Source organism: Puma concolor, chromosome D3 (genome assembly GCF_028749965.1).
Source record: "Puma concolor isolate L17-30 chromosome D3, mPumCon1.1.hap2, whole genome shotgun sequence".
Classification (NCBI taxonomy): domain Eukaryota; kingdom Metazoa; phylum Chordata; class Mammalia; order Carnivora; family Felidae; genus Puma; species Puma concolor.
In genome coordinates this window covers 32,276,559-32,303,282 of record NC_141678.1, presented here as the reverse complement: position 1 = coordinate 32,303,282, position 26,724 = coordinate 32,276,559, and the positions used below count along the sequence as shown (strand labels likewise).

The 26,724-nt window shown below is 37.5% G+C and overlaps 2 protein-coding genes across 5 annotated transcripts in view; one reads left to right on the top strand and one right to left on the bottom strand.

Annotated features, from left to right (window-relative positions):
- The window catches only part of CEP76 (centrosomal protein 76), a 32,598-nt gene extending 26,761 nt beyond the window's left edge, over positions 1 to 5,837 (bottom strand). For 2 of the 4 annotated variants that reach the window (XM_025931327.2, XM_086682414.1), the window contains exons 1-5: positions 5,365 to 5,836; positions 4,142 to 4,297; positions 2,898 to 2,979; positions 2,059 to 2,283; positions 616 to 801 (exon numbers count right to left, since the gene is read on the bottom strand). In XM_025931327.2, coding sequence (XP_025787112.1) covers positions 616 to 801; positions 2,059 to 2,283; positions 2,898 to 2,979; positions 4,142 to 4,297; positions 5,365 to 5,427 — 712 coding nt within the window. In that variant the 5' untranslated portion in view covers positions 5,428 to 5,836. Of the gene's footprint in view, positions 1 to 615; positions 802 to 2,058; positions 2,284 to 2,897; positions 2,980 to 4,141; positions 4,298 to 4,867; positions 5,323 to 5,364 lie in introns of those variants that run through there. The other 2 variants (XM_086682412.1, XM_086682413.1) reach the window with 2 other exon arrangements.
- A 54-nt stretch (positions 5,838 to 5,891) lies between these two features.
- PSMG2 (proteasome assembly chaperone 2) lies at positions 5,892 to 26,149 on the top strand. Its single transcript, XM_025931234.2, has 7 exons — positions 5,892 to 6,080; positions 9,366 to 9,537; positions 13,130 to 13,188; positions 16,025 to 16,143; positions 17,001 to 17,174; positions 24,641 to 24,761; positions 25,843 to 26,149. The coding sequence occupies exons 1-7, from the start codon at positions 6,024 to 6,026 to the stop codon at positions 25,939 to 25,941; spliced, it is 801 nt and encodes a 266-aa protein (XP_025787019.1). The 5' UTR covers positions 5,892 to 6,023; the 3' UTR covers positions 25,942 to 26,149.
- Positions 26,150 to 26,724: the final 575 nt, after the last annotated feature.

The window sequence follows — 26,724 nt, the reverse complement described above, 5'->3', positions numbered from 1 at the left end:
TTCACTGTTATTAGCAAATACAGTATGTATTACACATCAAGAAGTACGAAAGAGTCCAAGGAGACAATGGTAAGACAGGCACCACCTCTGTCCTCAAAGAGTACTATTCACTCACTGATCCTGTCAATGAGCAAGTTAACACCTCTTTGAGTCCCACATTCCCACATGTAACAGGATGGAAGAATATCAACTCCACATCTGAATTACTGCTGTAGGAAGACACTAGTACTAATGGGGATGCACCGAACATTGGAGTGTGCTAAACTATAAGATTTTTGCATATGCATACATGCATGTGTGTGAAAAATCTTAATTTTCTTTACAGCCTTACATATTATCAGATCGATATGGAGAGGAGAAAAAAAGCTATCAAAATTTCTCTATTCATTTCCCATAAAATTTTTTTTTCCTTAAGACAAGGTCAGATTGACTGTGAAGTTCTATAGTCATAGCACACTTCAAGACATTTCCTAAGACTATAATACTGGAGTCCAACTGTAATTCTAATGAAATTTTTACATGTTTCCTTCTTGGGTTATAAAGGCATTCGGAAAACATAAAATGTATTTACAAACAAACTGGTTACAAAAAGGTAACAGTGATTAGTTATCATACCTACACCCATAAGTTCCACAGTAAGACTGGTCACTCCATTTTCTGAGCCCAAAACTGATCGCCATTCAAGAAAATAGGATGCTACTAAAGTAGTCTCACCAAATATGTCTGTTTTGATTAGCACCATATGAACTGGATCGCTTATTGATAACATTGTTGTTGAATCAGCCATTCTAGTTCCATCACCTGGCAACATAAACCAAACAAATGCACCACATTACATATTCCATTATGGCCAACATAGAACAGTTCTATTGCAAAGAATACTAATAATAAACTTACATAAAACCAAATGAAATAATTCAGTAATGCCTCAGAAAGTATGCAACAAATTATTAAAAAAGTACTATCCCAAATTTGTCACTAACTTTTGAGAAAACTAGAATAATTGTGATGAGTCATCTAGTTACTCAATGCATATCAGGGTTTTTCATCCCTAAGAGATAAGTCTGTTCTTTAAAAGTACTTAACTAGGGACGCCTGGGTGGCTCAGTTAGTTGAGCATCCAATTCTTGATATCAGTTTGGGTCATGATCTTTCAGTACATGAATTTGCAGCCCACATCAAGCTCTGCATTCACAGCACAGAGCCTGCTTGGGATTCTGTCTCCCTTTCTCTCTGCCCCACCCCTGTATGCACACACACACTCTCTCTCAAAAATAAATAAGATAAACTTAAAACAAAATAAACAAAAGCACTTAACTAAAATCTACCATAATAAAAAGCCTTCAAATATGTCAACATTAACCCCTAAACTACCTTTATCCCTAAGCCTCCAGAAATAATCACTGTATTATCTACACAAAACTGAAAGATTGGCACCTTGGAGCCAGCATGTGAAGCCATTAACAGCCTAATTAAGGCAACATTTTTCACAAGGGGAAAAAAATTTTTTTCATAGTGTATTAACCATCTTAGGTAATCTAAAATTCTAAAGGCATAATTCTGTAACTTTGCTAAATTTGCTAACCAAAACATAAAATACATTTACAGAAGCTATGTAAAATATAGGAATCAACTATCACAACTTTAAAATTATGAGAATTATAGATTCCCATCTAAATTTTTTTTATTTTTGAAAGTTATGTAACATCATAAATCTAGCCATCTTTTATAAATGAGTAGAATCATGACTCATCCTCCAATATATCCTCAGCACTAGCCTAGTATTGTATAATGCACCGAATACGCATTTAAGTGTTTATTACAAAAGAAGCAACCATTAAAGCAGTAAAAAAATAATCTTCAAGGAAAACTAAGTAGCAGAAAATAAAGTAAGAAGGTGGGTGGAAGTAGATTTTATAAAAAAGAGGGGAGAAAAAAACACCTAGGGAGATTTACTCATTTTAAATCTCTCATTACAGCAAAAGTCTTATGGTTGTTCTGCAATAAAACCTAACAAAGATTTACTCAATTAAATGACAATTTATTATTGCTTCTTACCCAAGCTTTCTCTGTGTACTTCAAGTAAAAAGCCATCATGAAAATCTGGTTCACAGGCACATGGAACAGGTTTAGAACGAAAACGTTGGTTTCGAAAATGTAAACATAAAGTAAAGGTTGAACAAACTTGTCCCGGTAAAGGCTCAGGTTCTTGTAGATGTTCCAAGAAAGCTTTTCCACCCAAAACCTGAAGGTAAAGATACCTCCGTGTTGGATCAATATTAGCTGTAAAGTGTAGCAATATATATGAGGAAACTGCCAAATAACTTAAGGAATGTGATCAAGACAATAGGAAATAATAACTTGACAGAAATAAAATCAAAGACTAAATAAAGAAAAAGTAACACATTTACTGTATACCAGGACCATTTGCAACCAGGGAAGAATAGATACATAATAAAATATTTTTATCTGAGTTTATATGCTGGCTACTCTCTCCCAGCTAGAAAGGAGTCAGAGCCAATGCTTAAGAAATCTACTTTTTAGTTGCTTATCCAACACTCCTTCACCTCCACAAACTCAGACAAATATCAGCTCAGCAAGTATACTTGTTAAGTAATTACCATTAAAAGACTGTACAGTGTTTATAAAATACATTATTAAAACATGAGCAACAGGTGATCCTGTTTTTGCTTCCACTCTGCTACATGTTAAATCTTCTGACATAATACACACTTCATGCAAAACAGAATCTAAGTTTTTTTGGATGATTAATCATAAAAATATTAGTATCTCATTCCAGAAAGAAAAAATGTTTTCTATCAAATACCAAACACTATAGCACATCAATATGTAGTACTATCCAAAATGAAATCAATGTTAAAAAGAAATACACATACTTTTTTTTAACAAGGTTGATTGTCTATCAGTGAAACAAACAGTTTGTTTTGGAGAGGAAGGGAGTTCTTGATCAACACTGTCCTAGAAAGGCAGAAAAAAAAGAAAACAAATTAGAAAACAAAAAATATAACTAAGCAAGGGAATGGCAACAATGGAACTAAGTAAATAGTATAAAGCCCCCCCTCAAGGAAACTTTTCCCAGCCTAATTAAATAATTACATAATTAAAATAATGAAAAGTCTGCAAAAAAGGTGGTGTTACTGGTCACTCCTAAAGTTTGATAAGTAATTAAACAGCCTTCAACCAATGTCCACAGAATGCTAAAAACAAATTCTTAATGTCTTAAGGGTAAACTTTTTCTAAACCTAACATTTGCCTTATGATTCTACCATGAACTAATTTTAACAAGGAAATGACATTCCCATAGCAGAAGCTGTTACTGGGTCAATTTTTAAACAAATGGGTTAATAAACCTCAAAAACCAAAAAAAAGAGGCTGTATTAAAAAACTTATTCCCTGATGTATTATGCAGTCCATCCAATTTTTACATTATAATACCCAGATATTGAGGTCACAGTTTCTCATTATTGCCTCATTTTCAAAAGACCTACTTACTAATTTGTCCACTGAGAGACTATCATCCCATTACTGACCTATTTGTATGAAGAGATTTGAAGGTTCTTATGCAATCATTTTTTTAAAGAAATTGATAATTTGTTAATCACAGACAATGGAGTTCCAAAAGAATGTATTAAAAAAATAGGCCTAATCAAAAACGTTATAGAACAATACTAGTGAAAAAGAACTAGTGAAAAAGACCTAATTTAACTAAAATATGTATACTTAAAGTTACAGAACCAGAGAATAACAACAGAAAATTCTGTAGAGAGAGCAATATGGTATGTAACTCCAATCTCACTGATACATAATCCTACTTTCTATTTTTCAAGGGTAGAGTTAGCTTATATTTGAAGTAAAGATAGTATTAGGTAAAATGATCTTATTCATTTTTTTAACATTTTATTTCATTTATTTAATATTTTAAAGTTTATTTAAAGATTTTACTTTTTAAGAAATCTTTATACCCAATGTGAGCCTCCAAACCACAAGAGTTGCATGCTCTACCCCAAATTGTCTCATTTTAAAGTGGTTTTCCTAAAAAGAGGCCCCAAATATGGACCCTATAAGTGGCATTAAGCATGAGAACATACTCTCAAAATCTTTCCCCTAAAAGATTACTCACAGTAACAAAATTAAGTTCTTTCATCACATCATCAATGATTCCCCGACGTCTAAGGGCTTTGATCAAATCTTCAGTTGATAACTGTTGTTGATCAGGTGCCAATTCTTCCCGTATTGTCTCAGCAAGGATTTCTCTTATTCTGCCATGGACATCCATCTACGTAGAAAACTCGAATTACCATTTACATTACAAAGCCATCAAACATTGCCAATCAGCTAATTTCTTTCTAAAACACCCAAAGGAAAAAAAATATGATGGGAGAGTAGATAGATAAAATTCAGGAAGGCTTCTCAAGATAATAGTAAATGTAAAATTGTTACCAGAATTCAATAAGAATAAAGGTTAAGATTTTTAAAAGGAAGAAAACCAAAAAAAAATTTAGGATGATTTTTTTTTTTTTTTTAGTACAAATTCTAGGAATAATTTCAGCTGGTTATCTGCTACCTTTGTTATCAGTTCCCCACAAATAACATTCAACCAAAGCAGACCTTTTGAAAGAGAATTGTTGTATAATCAAAAGAATACAAACCTGGAGAACCTCAAAGTCTGCTTATTAGATGTGACCCTGAGTTAACTTATTCACCCTTTATGGAAAAAAAATAATGCCCTGCCAAGACCATATTGTGAGGCTTAGCCAAAAAATGCTGAACACTGAGCAGAAAGCCTGGCAAGTGTACAATAAACCGTAGCTTTTATTATTTCCGATTACTGCATTCAGTTGAGCACCTCAACAATGTTCTCCTTGAGCTTCGAAACATCACAAACGCTTTTCGTTGCAAGTCCTTCAGTAACTTCCCTTTCATGACTTCTTTAAGAATTGCTGATTTGGTTCAACTTGAAAGACACAAGTTTCACCCTTAAAGTAACTCCAATTTCAGACCTCTGAATATACACCTGCTCCAAACACAACTTGTACTCGATCTGATCTCCAAAAACCGCGGGATGAATGCTTCGTTCTCACAGCTGTGCTATCACTCTCCCACGTTCCGTCACCTCAAACTCTCACTAGCACTTGCCGGCATTGTTGTCTTTCAGCGAGGCTAGAGAGCGGCCCCGGCTGGACACCCGGAGACGGCCCAGCCGTGCTCTGCGCCCCAGAGCCTGCGCTCGTGTCCCCGGCAAACAGGCGCCGCCGTCGGTCGGGCCTCGGGATGCCAGGTCGGGCGCTCAGGACCAAAGGCGGGCGGAGAGGCCCGGTCTCGCCCGGCGCCCGCGGCCCTCACCTTGCTCAGCTGCTGGTGGATGAGCTGCTTCAGCTCCGAGGCTTTCTCCGGCGGCAGCGACATGCTGGGGCCAGCGCCTCACCGCGCTTCTCCCCGCCTCGGGCGCTCCCCGGCCAGCCCCGGAGTGCCAGACGCGGCAGAGCAGAGCCGGCGCGACCGTCGGCCTCGCGCAGCTCCCGGGGGGCGCGACGCCGCGTCAGGCCGGGCTGGGCGGGAGCCGAAGCGGCGGCTGCGGCGGCGGCTGCGGCTGCGGCTCTCAACTGTTGCTTTCAAACGGCGCGGACTACCAAGCCTCGGGCTGCCCCCAGCCCTGCCTGACCACCTCCACCTGCCGCTCCCCTCCCTCGGGGTCGCCACCCAGCAACCTCAGCGCTCCCCATCGCCCTGCCCTGCCGGGGTCGCCGGGGTCTCCGCAGGCGCTGCCGACCCCCATCTCTTCCCCACTCGCGGGCCCCTTCCGCACTGCGGACCGGCAGGTAGCTGGACGGGCCCTTCAGGACCCCACGCCGCGCGACTCCACGGCCCCGCCCCGCCCCCGTCGCTAGGGGCTCTGGGGACTCCAGCGCGCGGACGGAGCGAGGCGCTCGCGGTTTCGCGCTCGCGTCGCCTGCGTTTCCTCTAGGTCAGTGCTCGCCCAGTCCTTCCATTTCGGTGCGACCATGTTTGTTCCCTGCGGAGATTCTGTCCCCGACCTCGCTGGCTTCACCTTCCTAATGGTGAGTCCCGCTTTCTCGAGCTCCGCCTGCTTGGCTTGGGGTGCTGTCTGTCGGGAGGCGCCTGGGGGGCCGCCACCGCGCCTCGAGGTCTTTCACTCGCCCTGGGACAGAAGTCGGTGCTTGCTTAAAACGGGGAGGTTGTCGCTAGAGTCCGGGCTGCAGAAAGAATCTTTGTTGGCGCTATCACCAGACGTTTCTGAGACTAGAGTTTGTAGTCTTAACTGTAAAACGTAATGTGTTTGATTATTATTGGTAACGTTGTACGTAGGTTGTGCGGGCCATTTTCTTTTCGTTGTATCCTAGAAAATCTTTTTTTCCAGCTAGTAGCAGAGGCTTTCTTAAGCTGGCAGGGCTTTGTCATTAACCAGATAACTACAGAAAAGGAAACCTTGCCAGTACCTAACACACGGTTTTATTGCTCCTAAAATTGCCCATATTCAGTCACTGTTTCAATAAAGAGTCTATTAGAATAAGACTAGGTCCTTGTTCTCAAGGAGTGTCCAGTTTAGTTGCAAACACACGTAAATCAATAAGGGCAATAAATGCTAGGATAGCACTTTGTAAAGGGCACAGAAGAACCCTAGGATTTGTTGGGAGGGGGAGGGACACAGGGACCCGTTTAAAAAAAAAAAAGCTTCATATGTGGAATCTGGGAAAAAAAACCCAACTTTATAGATAAAGAGAACAGGTTGGTGGTTGCTAGAGGCAGATGAGAATGAGAGCTGCTTGGATGAAATAGATGAAGGTAGTCAAAAGGTACAACTCTACAGTTATAAATAAGTCCTGGGGATGTAATGTACAGCATGGTGACTGTAATTAATAGTACTGTAGTGTATATTTGAAATTTGCTAAGAGAGTAGATCTTAAAAGTTCTCATTACAAGGGGTGCCTGGGCAGCTCAGTTAACTCTGACTTCGGCTTAGGTCATGATCTCACAGTTTGTGAGTTCAAGCCCCACATCTGGCTCTGTGCTGACAGCTCAGAGCCTGGAGCCTGCTTTGGATTCTGTGTGTGTCTCTCTCTGTCTTAAAAATAAATAAAACATTAAAACATTCTTTTAAAAAGTTCTCATTACAAGAAAAATTTGTATCTGATTGATGTTAAGTAAACATTGTGGTAATCATTTCACAATATGTATATATATATATATCAGCTGATATATGTTTATACCTGAAACTGATACACTGTTATATGTCAGTTATATCTTAATTTTTTAAATGATGATAATCACTTTTGGGCAATTCTCACCTTAATGCATGCAAGAAATATCAGTGAATGCTAAAATTTGTGATGATGTACTGTTGAAGGAAATTTTGTAGTATTTCATAGTATCTCTCTGAAAAATATTTATTAATCACAAAAGAGAAAAGCATCCTTCCAGGAGATATCTGGCAGAAGAAAAAAAAAAAGATTCGTGGGGAAAGTAATGTCTAAGAGATTATTGGCGGTAACCTTGACCGTTATCAGTAAAGTAGCAAAGGGAGGGAAGCCATATTGGAGTGGGCTGAATAAGTGGAAGAAGAGATAGAGAATATATGTATGTATTTGTTCATTAATTCAGAGATAAAGTGCCTGAATGCTTGTGCTTTAGTGGACAGCTGTTGGGAATTTTGGTTATGGAGAGACACCAAGAAGTGAGGTGGTAGCTAGGGGAGTATGTAGGATCAAGGGAGGGTATTTTAGAAGGAAAGATTATAGCGTGTATATATATATATATATATATATATACACACACATACATACATACATACATACACATAGTGATGAGAAGAATACAATAGTGAGGAAAGTGTAGATGTAGGAAAGAGAGAAACAGTCTAAACTAAGTAGCAGAATCCTTGGGAAGGGTAAGGGAATTACAGAAGATAACCAGGAGAGTAGTAGATGAGAGCAATGAGAAGTGGGAGACCACTCTGAGGGACCCAGAAAAATAAGAGGAAATGGAGATGGGGGAAGCAATTGCTAGAAGAATGCAAAGGAAGGGCTATATTAAAGAGATAAGTAGAATCAATAAAAATTAGCCATGTATTCTAAGTAGTTGGTAGGAGAAAAGGAAGAAGTTTTTTAGTTTAGGTAATTGAGTAATTGTTTCACTTTTGAAATACAAAACATGAGGACAAGTTTGGGCAACAGTTTAGTTTTGTACATGTTGAATGTGCATTGCCTATGAGAGAATCATGGGGAGATATCCATTAGTCTCTGGAGTTGAGATAAATGTTCTGGGCGATAGGTAGAGGTTTGGCAGTTGGACTGTTTGAAGTCATGGGGGTAAATATGTGTGTGTGTTCAACGTAAAAAGCTGACTCTAACCTTTATGCACTAACAAAGCAAAGGGAAAGATGACCCAAGAAGCCTTTATACTTGCTTTCCCACTGCGTGAAGTGTTTTTTTCCCTGGTCTTCGTATGGCTGTCTTCCTTAAGTCTCCCAGGTCTATAGTTGACTGGTCATCTAAAGTCTTTCCTTGATCACCCTGTTTAAAATTGCAACCAAACACATATACACTCTCACTTAATTTTTCTCCACAGCACTTACCTCTGTATATAGGCATCTCAAAGATATTGTGGGTTTGGTTTCAGATCACAGCAATAAAGTGAATATCACAATAAAGCCAGTCAGATGAATTTTTTGGTTTCCCAGTGGATGTGAAAATTATGTTTATATTATAATGTATTAAGTTTGCATTATGTCTAAAAAGACAATGTACATACCTTAATTTTAAAATATGTTATTGCTAAACAATGCTGGCCATCATCTGAGCTTTTGGTGAGTCATAATCACCATAAATCAAATGATAACAAATATAATAATAATGAAAAAGTTTGAAATATTGAGAGAATTACCAAAATGTGACAAACGCAAAGTGAACAAATGCTGTTGGAAAAATGGTGCCAAAAGACCTGCTTGAGGCTGGGTTGCCACAGACATTCAAGTGCCATAAAATAAAGTACGCCTGTATTTCACTATTTTATTATATTTAACTACTCCCTTACTAGAATGAGAGTTCCACAAGGCAGGAATTTTTATCCGTTTGTCTTCCTGCATTCCTAGTGCTTAGAGCAATGATTGGCACATAGTCGGTTTTCAATAAGGTGTTAAACCAATAGTCTCCAAAGTAGAGGAAGCCCCTGCTGACACTTTGTTGAAGCTAATGCAGAGAGTCCATATTTAGTTCTGATGCACCTGAGCATAACCATTCAGATGTAGTCCTGTGATTATTGTCTTCTGTCTAAGCTTTTAAAAGTGCTGCTAATTTTGATTACTTAATGAACATTTTTTATTTCAGCCAGCAGTATCTGTTGGAAATGTTGGCCAGCTTGCAATAGATTTGATTATTTCTACACTGAATATGTGTAAAATTGGTTACTTCTATACTGATTGTCTTGTGCCAATGGTTGGAAACAATCCATATGCAACTGCAGAAGAAAATTCAACAGAACTCAGTATAAATGCTGAAGGTATGTAAGGTTTTGCATGTTTTATTCTCTTACAAGGAAGAGTTGTTTTAAATCAGAAATAGATTCAATGGATATTGTTTTATAGCATATATTTATTTAGTGCCAGTTTTGTGCAGTATTTATGACATGGTCATATTGTCCTATTGTACATCATGGTTTTAGTTCTTAGTCTTTTCTAAATGGCAGCTCCTAAGATGACTGTACTTATATTTTTTACTAGAATTTGAGATTTCCTTTTTTTTTTTTTTTTTTAACATAAAGGTTTTTTGTCCTTCTTTTATCCTCAGTTTTAATTTCTGATCTTTCTGGCAAGTATAAGCACCACTAATACTAGAGAAAGGGGTAAAGAGAATTCCACCGAGCTCAGTCCTGTATGTTTAACATGTGCTACCTTACGTAGGCCTGATAGTTATCCTCTCATGTTATTATAGAATCCATAATAATATAATATTGATAAGGCTCAGAGAATTGAGTTGCCTAATACTACTAGTAGACATAGGCTTTTACCATGCCATAAATCTCCATAATTCCTCATTGCACTGTCATGTTTGTTTTAATTGGGGAACACAGTTGACATTGCCGTGACCACTGTGTTTATAATACAGAACTGCTCTGAGTGAGTGGGGGAAAGCTATTGATCATGAAGCACAGGAGCACCCACTTGCTTCGTTTGATGACAAGGTGCTCTGTTGGCTTCTCAGTGTTCTGTCTACCATAAGACTGAATTCAGCTATTGCCTTAAAGGATAAAGTACTAGAAATAGTAGAACTAGAATTTATATACTTCCACTAATGATAACAACTATCATTTTATATGAGCTGAGCACTGTGTGCATTAATACTCTTTACATGTATTAATCCATTTAATCCTCACAACTACTCTATAGGTAGTCTTATAGATGAGGAAACCATTGTACAAAGAAGTTAAGGTCACATGACTAATAATTGGTGTACCTGAGTTTCTAATCAAGGCTCTGGCCCCTGAGACCTGTTTCTTCAGCACCACACCACCCTGATGGACCTTCACACTAGTGGAAGACCCACTGGCTTTTCTCTGACACAAACTCACAACAAGTCAATTGGCTATGTCCTTTAATCTACTTTATCTATTTTTAAGATGAGGTATTTTGAAATAAATTATAGATATCATGACATTCCACCTCTAAATATGTATTTGTCGTTTTAAAGAACGTTTTCTTTATAGCTAAAATACTATCACATTTAACAAAATTAGTAATTTCTTACTATCTTAACTATACCCTATCCATATTCAGACTGTTCCAGTTTACCCCAAAATGTCCTTCAAAGTTAGTTTGTCTAAACCAAGACCCACTAGGGGCACCTGGGTGGCTCTGTTGGTTAAGCACAGAGCCTGGAGCCTGTTTTGAATTCTGTGTCTCCCTACTGCCCTCCTCTCACACACTGTCTCTCTTTCAAAAATAAATAAACATTAAAAAATAATAATGAAAAAATAAACTAAGACCCACCATAGTACTTCTGATTGTTATGCCTCCGAAATTTTTTACTGTAGAGCAGCAGTCTCTTTTTTTTTTTAATCCCTTCATGAAACTAATTTATTGAGGAAACAACTAGATCCATTGTCCTATTGAATGTCCTATCTTCTGCATATGTCTTATAACTTCCTTGTAGTGTCATTTATCTTGGTCTCCTAGTGTCTGTATTTTCTGTAACTTCTTAGATCTAAAGCCTTGATTAGATAAAAGCTACATATTTTATACCAGAAAACATGAAAGGTGATGTTGCTTTTGTATTGTATCACCTCAGAAGAGAAAAGTAATGGGAAGCAGGATCTTAAAAAAGATTTTCCTGATACACTGATGATGAATATGAGTGCTAATATTGTAGGAGGTGGTATGTCTTACATTTTGCTCACTCCCTACAGATGTATCCTCTTCCCATTAAGTCTGTTGAAGTGCACTAAATGTGCACATCACAGATAGATTACAGGCCTAAGTGGCTCATGTTTTAGTCCCTTTCCCCTAAATTTATGCTCTTTTCCCTAATTCCTAAATTTCTGCTCTTACCTCCTTTGTCCTGAAAATACCTGGAGGTCATTAGGCTTGGTGCTGCAGCATAGCCCCTAGTCACTACCCCAGTCCAACACTCCCCAAAAGAGCTATAGCTGGAGAGACATGATCTGCCAAAGGATTTACTGGAGTCTGGGTTATTTGTAAATTATTTTACAGTAACTAAAATTTTACTCTTTAGCACAGTGGCCTAATCATGCCTCTAAGAAACTCCATATTTTGTCCTTGGTTCTCATTCTCAGAGGTGAGGTTGGGCAGGGACATGTTAAGCGTCAGTACAGCAGGCCCCCTTGTAGAATGTGAGTGAAGGTTGTGGATCCTTTTCCTTGAAGAAGAGCACACACCTTGACTCAGAAAATTTTACATATTATCTTGCATGTTATCTTTCAAAAACTTCTAAAGAACACAAATGTACCTATTCCAGGGATTTTATTATATGGCTAACATTCTCTTGCACTTTATTCCTTCTCTAAATCCCAATGAGTGTTGCTCTTCTCCAGAGAGAAGAGGGGAGAATAACTTTTTTTTTTTAAAGAGAGAGAGAGAGAGCAGGGGTGCCTGGGTGGCTCAGTCGGTTAAGCGTCCGACTTAGGCTCAGGTCGTGGTCTTACGGTCTGTGAGTTTGAGCCCTGTGTCAGGCTCTCCTGATAGCTGAGAGCCTGGAGCCTGCTTCAGATTCTTTGTCTCCCTTTCTCTTTGCCTTTCCCCTGTTCTTACTCTGTCTCTCTCTCTCTCTCTTTTTCTCAAAAATAAATAAACATTAAAAAAAAAAAAAAAGCATGTGTGAGGGATAGGGGCAGAGGGAGAGAGAGAATCCTAAGCAGGCTCCCACTCAGCACAGAGCCTGACATGGGGTTCGATCTTACAACCCTGGGATCATGACCAGAGCCAAAATCAAGAGTTGGATACTCAACAAACTAAGCCACCCAAGTGCCCCTTTTTGTTTTTTGTTTGTTTTTAGCTAAGAACATTCTTTTTTTTTTTATGTTTTATTTATTTTTTTGAGAGATTGTGCAGGTGGGGGGGGGGGGCGGGCAGAGAGAGAGAGAAGGATAGAGGATCCGAAGCAGGCTCTGGGCTGACAGGCTGACAGCAGAGAGCCCAATGTGGGGCTCGAACTCACAAACTGTGAGATCATGACCTGAGCCAAAGTAAGACACTCAACTGACTGAGCCACCCAGGCACCCCTTAAATAAAAACATTCTTAAGAATGATTTCATGTGTCATAACACCAGAAGTTTCCGGGGAATTCTTCCCTGATTCTACAATCACAGTCAGAAGAAATATAATTTTATATTTTCTTAATAGTTAACCTTTCAGAAATGAATCTGTTATATAGAATAAAGCCCACAGGTGCATTTTAAGGTATTTCTAAAATGTTCTATTTTAACTGAATGATATAGTTCATATGTTTTATATTTAATTATTGAAAATACTAGGTATAAAAGTTCTTACAATTCAATTTTAGTTTTTATGTTAGTAATTTCACTTGTATAACTCCATCATTTTAACTCTCATGATTTCATTTTCTTTTTGTCTTTGTAGTATATTCATTGCCTTCAAAGAAGCTAGTGGCTCTTCAGTTAAGATCCATTTTTATTAAGGTTAGTATATTTGTCTTTTTAAGTTGATTGAAGTGAAATATAATGAGAAAATACTAAGTATTATTAAGAATTAAGATTCAAAACTCAGTTCTGCTCTTTTTACTGTATGTACAGTTAAGAAAAGTCTGATTCTTTAGAGAACCAATCTTAGAATAGGTGTTACCATCATTTACTGATTGATTATATTGAAAGGAAATGAGGCATACTGTTTGGATCTTATATATTCCCAATTTAGGTAACATGGGTGAAAACATTTAAACAAATGAATATTTTGGATTTAGTCCATTTGTATTACATTTCAACCAGTGACATCTACATATAAATTATGTACATGTCAAAATAAATTCTGAATCTAACTTCTTTCCTCTTCCACCACTACCACTCTTGTCCAAATCACTGCCTTCTCTCCTACCCCTAATTCTATTCTTGCTCTGCCCACTTCCATAAATACCTAATTGTCTGCAGATAGCACCACCAGTTATCCTTTAAACCTAAATCAAATCCATCACTTCTCTTTTAGACCCTCTGGTGGTTTCCTGTTTTCATCCCAGTGAACTCCCAGCCCTTATTGTGACTTATTAGGCTCTACCTCTGTGCTGGTGTGGTAGCCACTATCCACATGTAGCTATTTAAATTTTGATTCATAAACTAAAATAAAATTAAAAATTCAGTTCCTCCTTCACACTAGCCACATTTGAAGTTCTCCATAGCCATGTGTGGCAAGCAGCTGCCATAAAGAGCACTTCCATTATCACAGAGAGTTCTCTTGGACAACTGCTTTACTTAATCGAACTTAGAGCCATTCCTGTTTGCTCATTACTGGTTTCCCTCTTTCATTAACCCTGCTTTAGCCACACTGGTCTCCCTGTGTTGTTCAGACAGATTAAGCTCACTCCCATCTCAGAGTCTTTACATTATTTTCTCTGCCTGGAATACTTTTCTTCTAGATACCTAAATGGTTTACTTCCTTCAGTCCTTGCCTAAATGCTGCCTCATCAGAAAGGCCTCCCCTGACTACCCTATTGTCTTATCCTGGGGTGGTTTTCTTCACAATTCATCACTACTTAGAGTATCATATATTTGTTTATTATCTACCTCTAATATAAAGTAAGTATTCTGAGAGAAGTGACAGTGTATCACTCACTCTCATATCCCCAGCTTCTAGAAAAGTATGTAGCATGTAGAGGAGCTCTTAGTAAATGTTGGTTGAGTCGATTAAGGTACCATCTGTTAAGAAGGTCAGAAAATTATCAGCTTTCTGTTGCCTCTCCCGCATACTCCATCTTAGTTATATTATTATGTAAATGGAATCTCATGGCATGTACTTTATGTCTAGCTTCATTTACTCAACATTCTGTTAGTGAGGTCCATCCATGTAGTTCGAAGGAGAGGTAGTTTGTTCATTCTCACCTCTATGTGGGATTCTGTTGTATAAATAAGCCATAATTTATCCATTGTACTGTTAATGGAATGTTAGATTTTTTTCTAGTTTGAGACAACTGTGAATAGTGCTATGATTATTTTAATATTCATATTAGATCCACTCTTTCTTTAGTTAACAATACCATACCCACAGTTTTGCAGTGAGAGTTGCTAATATTTTTCCATTATGCTATGTGGCTTTTTCTGTTCTCTTCCTAATACCAGTGTAAGTTCAAGAATTAAGAAAGACAAACATGTCTGAATGAAATTTTTGGTAGATGGGAATAGTGATTTCAAAATAGCTAACATTTATTGAGCATTGATTTCTTCACACCAATATGGCTGTGAGTACTTTATATATATATATTACTCTACATAAGCATCTCGACAGTGTGACAAAGCAGGTATTAACATTATCCTCATTTGTAAAATGAGATTTCAGAAAACTGAAACACAGTTTTTTAATTTAATCAGGCTGTACCATCTCCCTAGTTGAAGAACTAGCTATTTCTTATCTGCATTTTAAATTTTATTGAATAATTATTTAATAGCGGTCTGTGAGAAGAATTTCCATAAAGTAATTTTCCCCCCAAAATTGTATAACCCACTTCCCAGATTAACCAACTGTTAATATCTTGCCATACCTGCTTGATTCTCTCTCTCTGCATGTGCATGCAGTTTCCTTCTGCCAAATAATCCAAAAGTAGGCTGGTGATGTTATGATATTTTACCCATAAATAGTTCAGCATGTATCTCTCCTTCATGACATTCTCCTTCACAACCATAGCAGCATTATCACACCTAAGAAAATCAGCTCTTAATGAATTATTCAGTAGTATCATAAGACATATTCAAATTTCCCCAATTGTCCCCAAAATATTCTTCAGTTTTGGAACCTTCAATCAAGGTTCACATGTTACATTTGGCTGTAACATCTTTTTAGTTGTTAGCCTTTGACGTAGAAGTGGCCTCCTTTTTCTGTTCTTCATAGTATATTCACTCTTCGAGGATTCATGCCAGATGTTCAGCATCCTAGATTCACCTAATCATTTCCTGATCAGATTCAGGTCAGAAATTTCTAGCAAGAAGATCTCATAGATGACCATGTGATAGTTTTTAAGTAACGATAGATTAAGTAGAGAACTGGGAAATTTTCCTTTGTCCATCAGCATAGAATTTTTTTGAAACTAGATTTCTTGTGATTTATTTCTTAATTGTAAAGCTATAATAAACAATTCATTGCTCTTCGTCTCTCACCTTCAGTTTAAGGACAGAAAAGTGGAAGTAAAAATAATTACAATTTTAATACATAAATTATCACATAAAGCTAATAAAATATTTTATATAATACTCTTATTATATGCTAAGATCTAACTTTTAGACTTTCTTTTTATTCTTTCAATGGTATATGAAGTATAAATCAAAGCCATTCTGTGAAAAACTGCTTTCCTGGGTGAAAAGTAGTAACTGTGCCAAAGTTATTGTTCTTTCAAGCAGTCATTCATATCACCGTAATGACCTACAGCTTCGCAGGTATGTTTTTGCCTTTGAAAAGTTTTGTTTTGATTTATGCAATATTATGATGGTGTCTCTATTAAAAAGCTAAAATAAGTTTTAAAAGTTAGGTATATTTTTACCTCCCCTCTCTGGAATTTAGAAAGATGATAAAGTCAGGAGATAGGAGGGAGTATGGTTAGTAGTGTTATGGTTGAGGCAGAAGGAAGGCTTTGGTGTAAAGATATAGATTGTTCTGGAACTGTGCTTCGGTTGTTTGGTATGGTGTGTGGTGACATTACAGAGCTGAGCTGATAAAGAGAAAGAGGAGAGATTCATTGGATGATTTTTGGAAAATTGAATTCGTATTTCTATTTATTCAGTCATTGCAGAAATCCAGTTGCCTCTAAGTATAAATCAGGTATGTCACACTGAATTCCTAAATATAAGGCAAAGTATCCAAGAGATAGAAATATAAACTATTTCATTATCATTTCCGCACCTATAAAATCATGATGAAAAGCATTAGCCAAGACTAACCTTTCAAAACTGGAGCTAATTTCTAGGAATCTCACAATAAACATACAATTCTAGGAATCTCACAAAAGTCCTCTTGGCCAGAAGGGAGCATAGCTTGTGGGAAATTGATTATCTTCATGCTGACCTTGCCTTAGTTTAAGTTGGCCTGGGTCCTTATGCTCTCTCCTAAGTGTGTAAATAGCAAGCCAGAGCAATATTTTTATATGCTATTCTTCCGTAGACTGCTGAAACTTGTGCTTTGCTTTTGCAACAAAATATACACATAGAACAAATAGTATTTCCTAAAAGAACTGATACTTGCCTTAATGTTCAAATTTATTATGTTTTTAAAAACTGAATTATATGATTGCTTCTAGTACTCCCTTCAGATACCTGCTTACACCTTTCTTGCAAAAAACTGTTCAAAATAAAATAAAGAGCCTGAACTGGGAAGAAATGGAAAAAAGCCCATGCATTCCTGAAATAGATGATTCTGAGTTTTGTATCCGTATTCCTGGAGGAGGTATCACAAAAACACTCTATGATGAAGGGTGAGTTTGTCTGTTTGTTCATTTGTTCCCCCACCTTATTTAAAAATGAAAGTAGGAAGGGCTGGCTCAGGCCGTAGAATGTGTGACTCTTTGATCTCTGGGGTCACCAGTTCAAGGCTCACATTGGGTGTGGAGCCTACTTAAAAACAATGAAAGTAAGATAAGTGGGAGAGTGTGTTGGATTACTTATCAGAACTTTGAGAATATGTTTATATATTTACACATCACATAATTTAAGTGTGGTAAAATATACGTAACATTAAATTTAACCATTTTTAAGTGTACAATTAAGTGGCATTAATGCATTTACGGTGTTGTATATCCATCACCATCTGTCCACTTTCAGAACTTTGTTATCGTTCTAAACAGAGAATCTGTACTCATTAAATAATAACTCCTACTTATTTCTGCAGAGCCCATACTAATATCCTCACTTTCATTTCTGATTTTAGTAATTTGAGTTTTCTTTTATTCTTAGTAAATTTTGTTGATCTTTTCAAATAACTACTTTTGGTTTTATTGATTTTCTCTATTGTTTTTCTGTTTTCTATTTATCTCCACTCTAATCTTCATTATTCCCTTTCTTCTGGTAACTCCAGGTTTAGTTTCCCTTTCTTATTATAGTTCCTAAGATGTAAACTTAGGTCATCAATCTGAGAAATTTCTTCTTTTTAAATACATGCGTTTACAGCTGAAACTTTTCCTCATACTCTACTTTAGCTGCAACTCTTAAATTCAGCATGTTGTTTTCATTTTCTTTCTCCTGTATTTTTCTGATTTCCCATGTGATTTCTTCTTTGACCTATTTCTTCCTTGACTGTATTAATTTCCATATATTTGTGAATTTTCTGGTTTTCCTTCTGTTGTTGAGTCCTAGTGTCATTCTACTATGATTGAAAAAGACACTTTGTATGATTTTCATCTTTTTAATTTATCAAGTCTTATTTTGTGCCCTACCAAAGGTCTGTCCTGGAGAATGTTTCATGTGCACCCAAGAAAAATGTGTATTCTGCTTGTGTTGAGTGGGATGTTCTGTATACATCTGTTAGGTTTAATGGGTGTATGGTGTTGTGTAAGTCCCTCTATTTCATTATGAATCAGTCCGTTTGTTCCATTATTGAATGTGGGGTGTTGAAGTCTCCCAACTGTTATTGTAGCCCTGTGTCTAATTCTCCCTTCAATTCTATGTCTGCTTATATATTTTGGGGCTCTTGTTTTGTGAATATATCTTTGTATTTATCACATCTTCTTGGTGAATTGGCCTTTTTATTCAATATATAATGGCTTTCTCCATCTCTTATAACAGTTTTTGATATTTTGTCTGATATTTTTACAGCCACCCTGCTCTCTTTTGGTTACTATTTGTGTGGAATATCTTTTTCCATCTTTTCATTTTCAAACTATGTGTGTCCTTATATTCAAAGTGAGTCTCTTATAGACAGTAAATAGATCATTTTTTTAATCCATTCTGCTAGTCTATGTCGTTTGATTAGAAAGTTTAATCCGTTTGCATTAAAAGTAATTACTAATGAAGGACTTGTTATTCTGCTATTTGTTTTCTGTATGTCTTATACCTTTTTTGTTCTTCATTTACTGCTTTACTGCCACATTTTTTATAGGGACATCTTTTGATTCTCTTCACATTTCCTTTTGTGTATATTCTAAAGATACTTGCTTTATGGTTTCCATGGTGAGTGCATGTAACATTCTTAAGTTATAACAGTCTGAGTTGATACTAACTTCAGTTGCATACAAAAACTACTACTGGTCACACTATCTCCCCCCAACCCATTATGATATTGTCACAAATTACATCTTTATATATTATATGCCCAATAACAGATTTATAGTTATTTTTGTGCATTTTTCTTTTAAATTCTCTGCAGTTGCTCTTGATTGATCTTTGAGAATCACTAACAGCAGGCAAGTGAAAGTAAAGGAGGAAACTAGAAAGAGATATTTTTTTCTTTAAGCCCCTTTTTGTAAATTGACTTTTATGACTTATATGATGGCCCAATCTGCCATCAGATTTGTAGACACTTACACTATCCCCATTTTTGCCTGCCTTATCCCTTAGCTTCCTGTTTCATATGACCCGAGGCTAAATTTAGGGCTAACCAGTAGGCCTTGCTGTATGCTTCAACTCCCTCTGACTTTTCCTCCTTGCTAGGAGTTGATTTGCCTGGTGGGATCATAGAAAACAGAGCCAACGGTGTTTAGAAGGTGGCTTCTACTGCTAGTCTACTCTCTGCTCTCCCATGAGGAGACATGAATAAGGAGCACCACTTGTGCTGTCAGTGGTGGCTCTAGAGAAGTGGGCAGAGCTAACCTTAGAAAAAAATTATGTCCCCGTTACCATTGCTGAAAGTCCACCAAAAATCTGCCTCCTTACTTAACATAATAAATTTCAAGAGTATAATCCTAGCCTTGCAAAGTAGAATGACTGGTTTGCTTGCTCTGAAATCTGCATTGTGATTTCTATATGACCTGAAGAAGTCATAATAGTAACATAAGTAGTAGTCATGGTGTTAGCAAATTATGTGCCCTGGTACTTTCTGTGCACCTTACATGTATTAAATTATTTAATTCTCATACTGACCTTATAGATATGTGCTATTAACTACATGTTATAAGCAAAAAAATTGAAGGGCTGCAAGGTTAAATAACTGCTAAAAGCCACATGAGTAACATGTGGCAGAGCCAAGATTCAAACGTAGGCATCCAGCCCCAAATTCTGCACTTTTAACCACTTCACTCTAGAGCTAGCACTCATGGTCCAGGATCATAGTGAGCTTTATTCTTTGTCTAAAAGTTGAACCTATTCCTTGTTATTTGTAATTATATATGCCCCTGCTTCTTTCTGAAATATCTAAGACTTCTGTCAGAAAGGATACAGGCATTTCAGCTTGTTTTCTCAATACACCTTGTTTTGTCCATTTCTGGCCATACTTGTGTACCATTCCAGCTTTCTCTTTTTCCCTTAAAACCTGCTCATTTCTTTTCACTTTTCTTTTTTTCCAGTCTCACCCATTTGTGTTTTTACTTCTTTTCCTGTCTAGCTTATTGCTCATCATATAAAATATCACTTCAGCTATTCTTTTACCACAGCCTGGAAGCCATGGCTACGTAATCATTCTCTGGCCTGCCCTGCAAACCACCAGCTTTCAGTCCTTCTTTTGCTTCATTCAGGCCACATCATTTGTAGCCTAGACTGCTGTTAGTCTGATTGGGGTGTCATAGCAAAATAAAATCAGCAGGGTGGCTTAAACCACAAAAATTAATTTGCTCACAGTTCTAGAGGCTAGAAGTCTGAGATTGGGGAGCCAGCATGGTTGAGTTCTGGTGAAGGCCCTCTTCCTAGCTTGCAAATGGCTGCCTTCTGGCCGTATCTTCAGATAGCAGAGACCTCTGATTCCTTCTCTCCTTACAGAGCCACAGTGCTGTCAGATTAGGGCCCTACCCTTATGACTTGGTTTATTCTCAGTTACCTGTGCAGGTCCCATCTCCAGATGGAATTGCATTGGGGGTTAGGGCTTCAGCATATGAGTTTTGGAGGGGTGTGAGTTTAGTCTGTAGCTGCTGCCATCAAGATCTCTTGATTGATTCCCCTGCCTCCTTCATTATGACTCCGTTTAATCCATCTTCAGTATTGCTAAAATCAACCTTCTGAAATTCAGAACTGGGGCACCTGGGTGGTTCAGTCAGTTAAGTGTCCAGCTTTGGCTCAGGTGATGATAACACAGTTCGTGAGTTCGAGCCCTGCATCAGGCTCTGTGCTGACAGCTCAGAGCCTGGAGACTGCTTCAGATTTTGTGTCTCCCACTTTCTCTGACCCCCCCCCCCCCCGGGCTCACACTCTGTCTCTCTCTCAAAAATAAACATTAAAAAAAAATTGAAAAATAAAATTAAATTCAGAACTGATCACAACATTCCCAGAGTAAAATCCATCAGCAGTGGGGCGCCGGGGTGGTTTAGTCGGTTAAGCATCTGACTTCAGCTCAGGTCATAATCTCACAGTTTGTGAGTTCGGGCTTTGTGTTGGGCTCTGTGCTGACAGTTCGGAGCCTGGAGCCTGCTTCAGATTCTGTGTCTCCCTCTCTCTGACCCTCCCCCATTCATGCTCTTTCTCTGTCTCAAAAATAAACATCAAAAAAAAATTTTTTTTTTAAATCCATCAGCAGTTTTACTTGCTTTGTGCAGAATCTGGTTCATATTTCTTAATGTGTCATATAAGGCCCTGCAGGATCTCCTTGCCTGGCTCATTCCTTGGTGCCCTGGACTCCAGCTAAACTACTAGCAGTCACGGTTTCCTAAAAGCTGTCTCATTCTTCCTTGCCTTGTCCCATGTACTTTCTCCTGTTGTCTCCCTTGCAAAAACCAACCCAGTTTCTAAGAGTCACCTCGTACAGCACTCCTCTGTGTCCTTACATGCTTCTCCCTTCTGCACAAGGAAGTTACTACTCTCTTTGTATTCCCACAGCTCTCTGCACCTTCACCCTGACTGCTTAGTTCTTTACAAATTAGCCTCCTCCTTTTGCTCCACTCAGTGTTAGAGTAATGATCTCAGACTTGCCATCTTGCCATAAGCAACTGGAAATTGGACAAAATTAAGGAAACAACTGTTTTTCAGACTTGGACACCAGGCAGCACATAGTTGTGATCCCTGAGAGAAGGCAAATAAAGTCCTACAATTGCCCCCAACTTTCTGCTTGGAGATATTTTCTGGACTACAAAACAGGGAGGGGGAGGGAACCTGAGCAGACCAGTCTTGCTGAGTTGAGGAGACAGATATCAGCATTGGGGAATGCTAGGACACTCGGAAAGTACAAGGCAGAGAACCACAGAAGGACTATTCAGAAGAGCTGTAGGGGTCTCTCTGAGTCTTTGAAGTCTAAGCCACACATGTGTAGGGTAAAATTCTGTGAGACCAAAGAATAACTTCTGGGTAGTTGTAAACTTGCCCACAGAGTTAGCAATGGTAGCAAAATATTATAAAAGTTAGACATAGTCAACATAGAATATTTGGAAAATATAAAATAGTCCAAAGAAACTATATTTATAATACTCAGTTCTGGGGTGCCTGGGTGGCTCAGTTGGTTAAGTGTCCAGCTCTTGATTTCAGGCTCAGGTCATAATCTCACAGTTGTGATGAGATTGAACCCTGTATCAGGCTTCGTGCTGGGCATGGAGCCTGCTTAAGATTTTCTTTCTCTCTCTTTCTCTCTTTCTCTCTCTCTCTCTCTCTCTCTCCCTCCGCACCCCCCCCTCGCCCCTCTCCCCTTGCGTGCGCACATGCTCTTTCTCTCCCTGTCTCTCCCCACCCCCCCATATATATGTATATATATATATATATATATACACATATATATACGTATATATATGTGTGTGTGTGTGTATATATAACGTATCAGAAGTAACTACCATTACTAATTTTTCACTTGTTCTCTTCCCAACTCCTTTAAAAATATATCTGAATTAAATGTACATATCTGCAAGATATACCATGTCTACCTTTATAACTTTAGAGTTCATCCTGTTTAAAAATGTTTCTCACAAAATCAATTTTCTTTTAATTTTCTAACACACATCTTTTATTCTCTTATAATCAAACCCTTGTTCAATGTTCAGTGTAATTATACATTCACTGCAATAAAGAATTTTTGAAATTGAAAAAAAACTCATCATAGAGCTTATATAATTTTGAATCCTTTTTTTTTTCTTCCTCAGTGCACATCATGAATATTTGCTAAATTTTTTGTAACATATATATTTTGCCTTCCCATTATGAGAACAAATATATATTCTGATCTCTGGAAAAAATAATATTAGTTACTCTAATAATAAGGGGTGGCAGTGGTGTGGCTGACCTGAAATCCCATATATTTAATGGGAATAGAAGTGCATTTATAATTTAATAATGGATGTGTCTAGGTTTTTAATGTCACAAAGTAATAAAATTAGTCATTCTCCACTTTTCATTTTTAGAGAGGTCCAGAGGATGGTATTAAAACTATTATGCTACTCCTTGTGTTACAAACTAGTAGTGGAGGCACTGTAAATTCAAGACCATACTTCTTCATTTTTTAAGGTCGAGCTTTGAAAATGAAGGCACAGCCAGGGAGGCTAGCTAGCCTCCTCTAGGCAGGATCCATTTCTAAGGAATGTGTAGGATCTGGAATCTTCTGAGTCATCACAGCTCACAGTGCTTCCATACAAAGCTTGAAGCCTCTACTACATACGGAGATGATGTAATTTGCTAACAACTTCCAATTTCTAATATTTAGAGACTGAGATGCTATGTTAGCCTCTCCTAGTACATCTGAGACTTCTGAACCTCCCTATCAGAGTCTTCTCCACGTCTGATATCCCCTGCTTAGGAACCCAACTCACTTTATTTCTGAACCTCTCTATCAGTCATGTGCTCTCAAGTTTTAGCATCGTATTTTTCTCCTAGTTTTTGATTTTAGTGTATTAGAAAATATTTTTGCTTTTGTTGGCAAACAGGAAGCTTTTTGCATTGATTTACCTCCATCTCATCACTAGCTTGAGACATTTATAGCAAATAGGAGACTGTTTTGGAGTCAGAAAGACTCAGGTTCAAGTCCCACCTCTGCTACTTCCCAGATACAGAACTTTGAGCATGTTAAATATGCTTCAAGCCCTTTAAACTTCAGTTACTTCATCATACTGGCTAACACATTCATAGTATTGACTATGTATTGAGCATTGTGTTAACCATTTTCCTCTACTGCCTCCTTTATATGTCCCAACAACCTGTGAGGTAAGTTCTGTTGTGTTCCCTCTTTTACATATGAGACACACTGAAGCTCTGATTAAGTAACTTGCCTGACATGTCTGGTAAGTAGCAGAGCTAGAATTTGAATCCAGGCATTCTGTCTGTGTTCCCATTATTCCAAACTGATTCATTTATAAAATGGAGATAATTACAACTTCCTCAAGGATTGCTGAGGGATTGAATTATAAAATATGCAGACAGTCCTTAGCACATAATAAATCACTCAGTAGATAGAATCTGTAAGAAATAGCAATAAGTTTTTTTCCCTTTATTCTATTCCACACTTTTCCTTCACTGCTTTAGATTATTAATAACAAGGGTATTATTTTCTTTCAGTCCCTTTGCTATGGTGCTTCTGAAAATCACTGTCTCTACAGCAGATCTGGAGAGTAGATCAGAACATTTTTCAGTGGGGATGTTTTTTCATGCAGCCCTGTGTGATACGCAAATTTACATATGCCCATGGTGGGCATTAATTACATGGCTTCTAGTTCTATCCCCACAAATACCATACATCTGGGGCAAGGGGGATAAATAAGTGATCTTATTAGGTGGCATCTTCTCCTTGCCTAAAACCTGGCAGATCGTCTTAGCTATAAAAACAGACACACTGGAATCCGGGTCTTATATCAGTAGAAGAATATTTAATTTTTCTCTGTATTTATTATAGCTGTTCTAAAGAAATTCCAATGGTGGTTCTGCTGAAATTTGTGTCAGAAGGAGACAATATCCCAGATGCTCTAGGTCTTGTTGAATATCTTAATGAATGGCTTCAGATAATCAAACCATGTGTAAGTTTTACTACATTTAAGCCTCTGATTTCTCCAGTTATGTATTTGTAAACTTGTATTTTATATTCTATAGAAGTAGGCCAAATAAGTGAAAATTTGATACATCTTTATGTAAAATTTAGTTTAGCTCAGCTTTTGAAAAGATAAGAGAGCATTTAACCAACCAATTATCTACAGTTGTTTCATTAAAGCTGATTTTCCAAAAAAGGAAAACTTTCAAGTACTTCATGGTATTAATTGGTCACATTGCATTAATCATACCAGACATATTTTTACAAGAATAAACAAATTTCTGGGGCGCCTGGGTGGCGCAGTCGGTTAAGCGTCCGACTTCAGCCAGGTCACGATCTCGCGGTCCGTGAGTTCGAGCCCCACGTCGGGCTCTGGGCTGATGGCTCAGAGCCTGGAGCCTGTTTCCGATTCTGTGTCTCCCTCTCTCTCTGCCCCTCCCCCGTTCATGCTCTGTCTCTCTCTGTCCCAAAAATAAATAAACGTTGAAAAAAAAAATTTTTTAAAAAAAAAAGAATAAACAAATTTCTTTCAAATTCAGGATTTTTTTTTTCAGGAAAGCAAAAGATATTTATGTAAGCAATACTGTAACTATTAAACACATATTATAATTAAAATACTTTTCTCTGTTACAAGAGCATTACACCCAGGAAAATCAGTTAGCCTTTAGGCATAATAGAAGCACCGTAAGGCTGCTTTATATGATAGGTACTGTTTTTTAATTCATGCTTTTGCTAGGAACAAATTGATAAAAATCACACAGCACTGATTTTTTTTTTATTTTTTTACCTCAGTTCCCTTCAAATTTGATTTTACTGGATGGACTTCACCCATAGCCTTTCTGGCATATCTTTATGATTTGGAACTTAAGGAAATCTATCTTCAGTTAATATAGAGACATGGAAATTTATTGCTTTGTTTTTACTTACAGTGAAACACAACTAAAAGTGTCAAAGTCAAAAAGAGCAGAAACAAAAGAAACTAGAGAAGGGGTCTTATGCTACTTAAATGTGAAAAGGGGATTTGGTGGTAAAGTTGAAGGATTAAACTTTTTTTTTTTTTTTTTTTTCAGTTACAGTGTGATGACCCCACAGCATCTGCCTTGCAGTGGAAAATGCCAAGTTCATGGAGATTACTCTTTGGCAGTGGTCTTCCTCCTGCGCTTTTTTGATCTGTTTTCAGTTTTATAACTTATGTCTCAAGGTACTTATTACCAACACAACTGTTAAACAAATATTATCTGAGAATGTATTAGGAAATAAATCTTTTCACAGAAAATCTCAAAAAAAATGGATTAACAAAAAGTTGTTTTGCCATGCATTTCAGTATTTACAACAAATGTAAATTTTGTACAATAAAGTATTTCCTAAGTAACTTTATTTGAAATGTGTCCTTTTTTTTTTTTTAAGTTTATTTTGAGAGAGAGAAAGCAAGCAAGCACAAATAGGGGAGGGGCAGAGAGAGAAGGAGAAAGAGAATCCCAAGCAGGCTCTCCTGCCAGCACAGAACCTGATGTGGGGGCTTGAACTTATGAACCCATGAGATCTCGACCTAAGCCAGAATCTGGAGCTGGACACTTAACCAACTGAGCCACCTAAGGGCCCCTCTTTTGTTTTTTATTAACTCAGACTTCTGTATTAGTTTCCCATTTCTGCTATAATAAATTACCACAAACCTAGTGGCTTAAAACAATACAATTTATTATCTGGTAATTCTAGAAGTCAGAGGAATCCAAAATTAGTCCTCACTGGGCTAAAATCAAATCTCCAGGAACCAATACCAAGAAAATGGGAATCTATTAATTACATGACAAAGAATTGAAATTAATTGTCTTAAGGAAGCACAATGATCTACAAAAGAGCACAGATAACTAAATGAATCAAGACAACAATGCGTGAACAAAAAGAATATCGAAGAGAAACTGAAAACAACCATATGGAGTTCTAAAAAATTT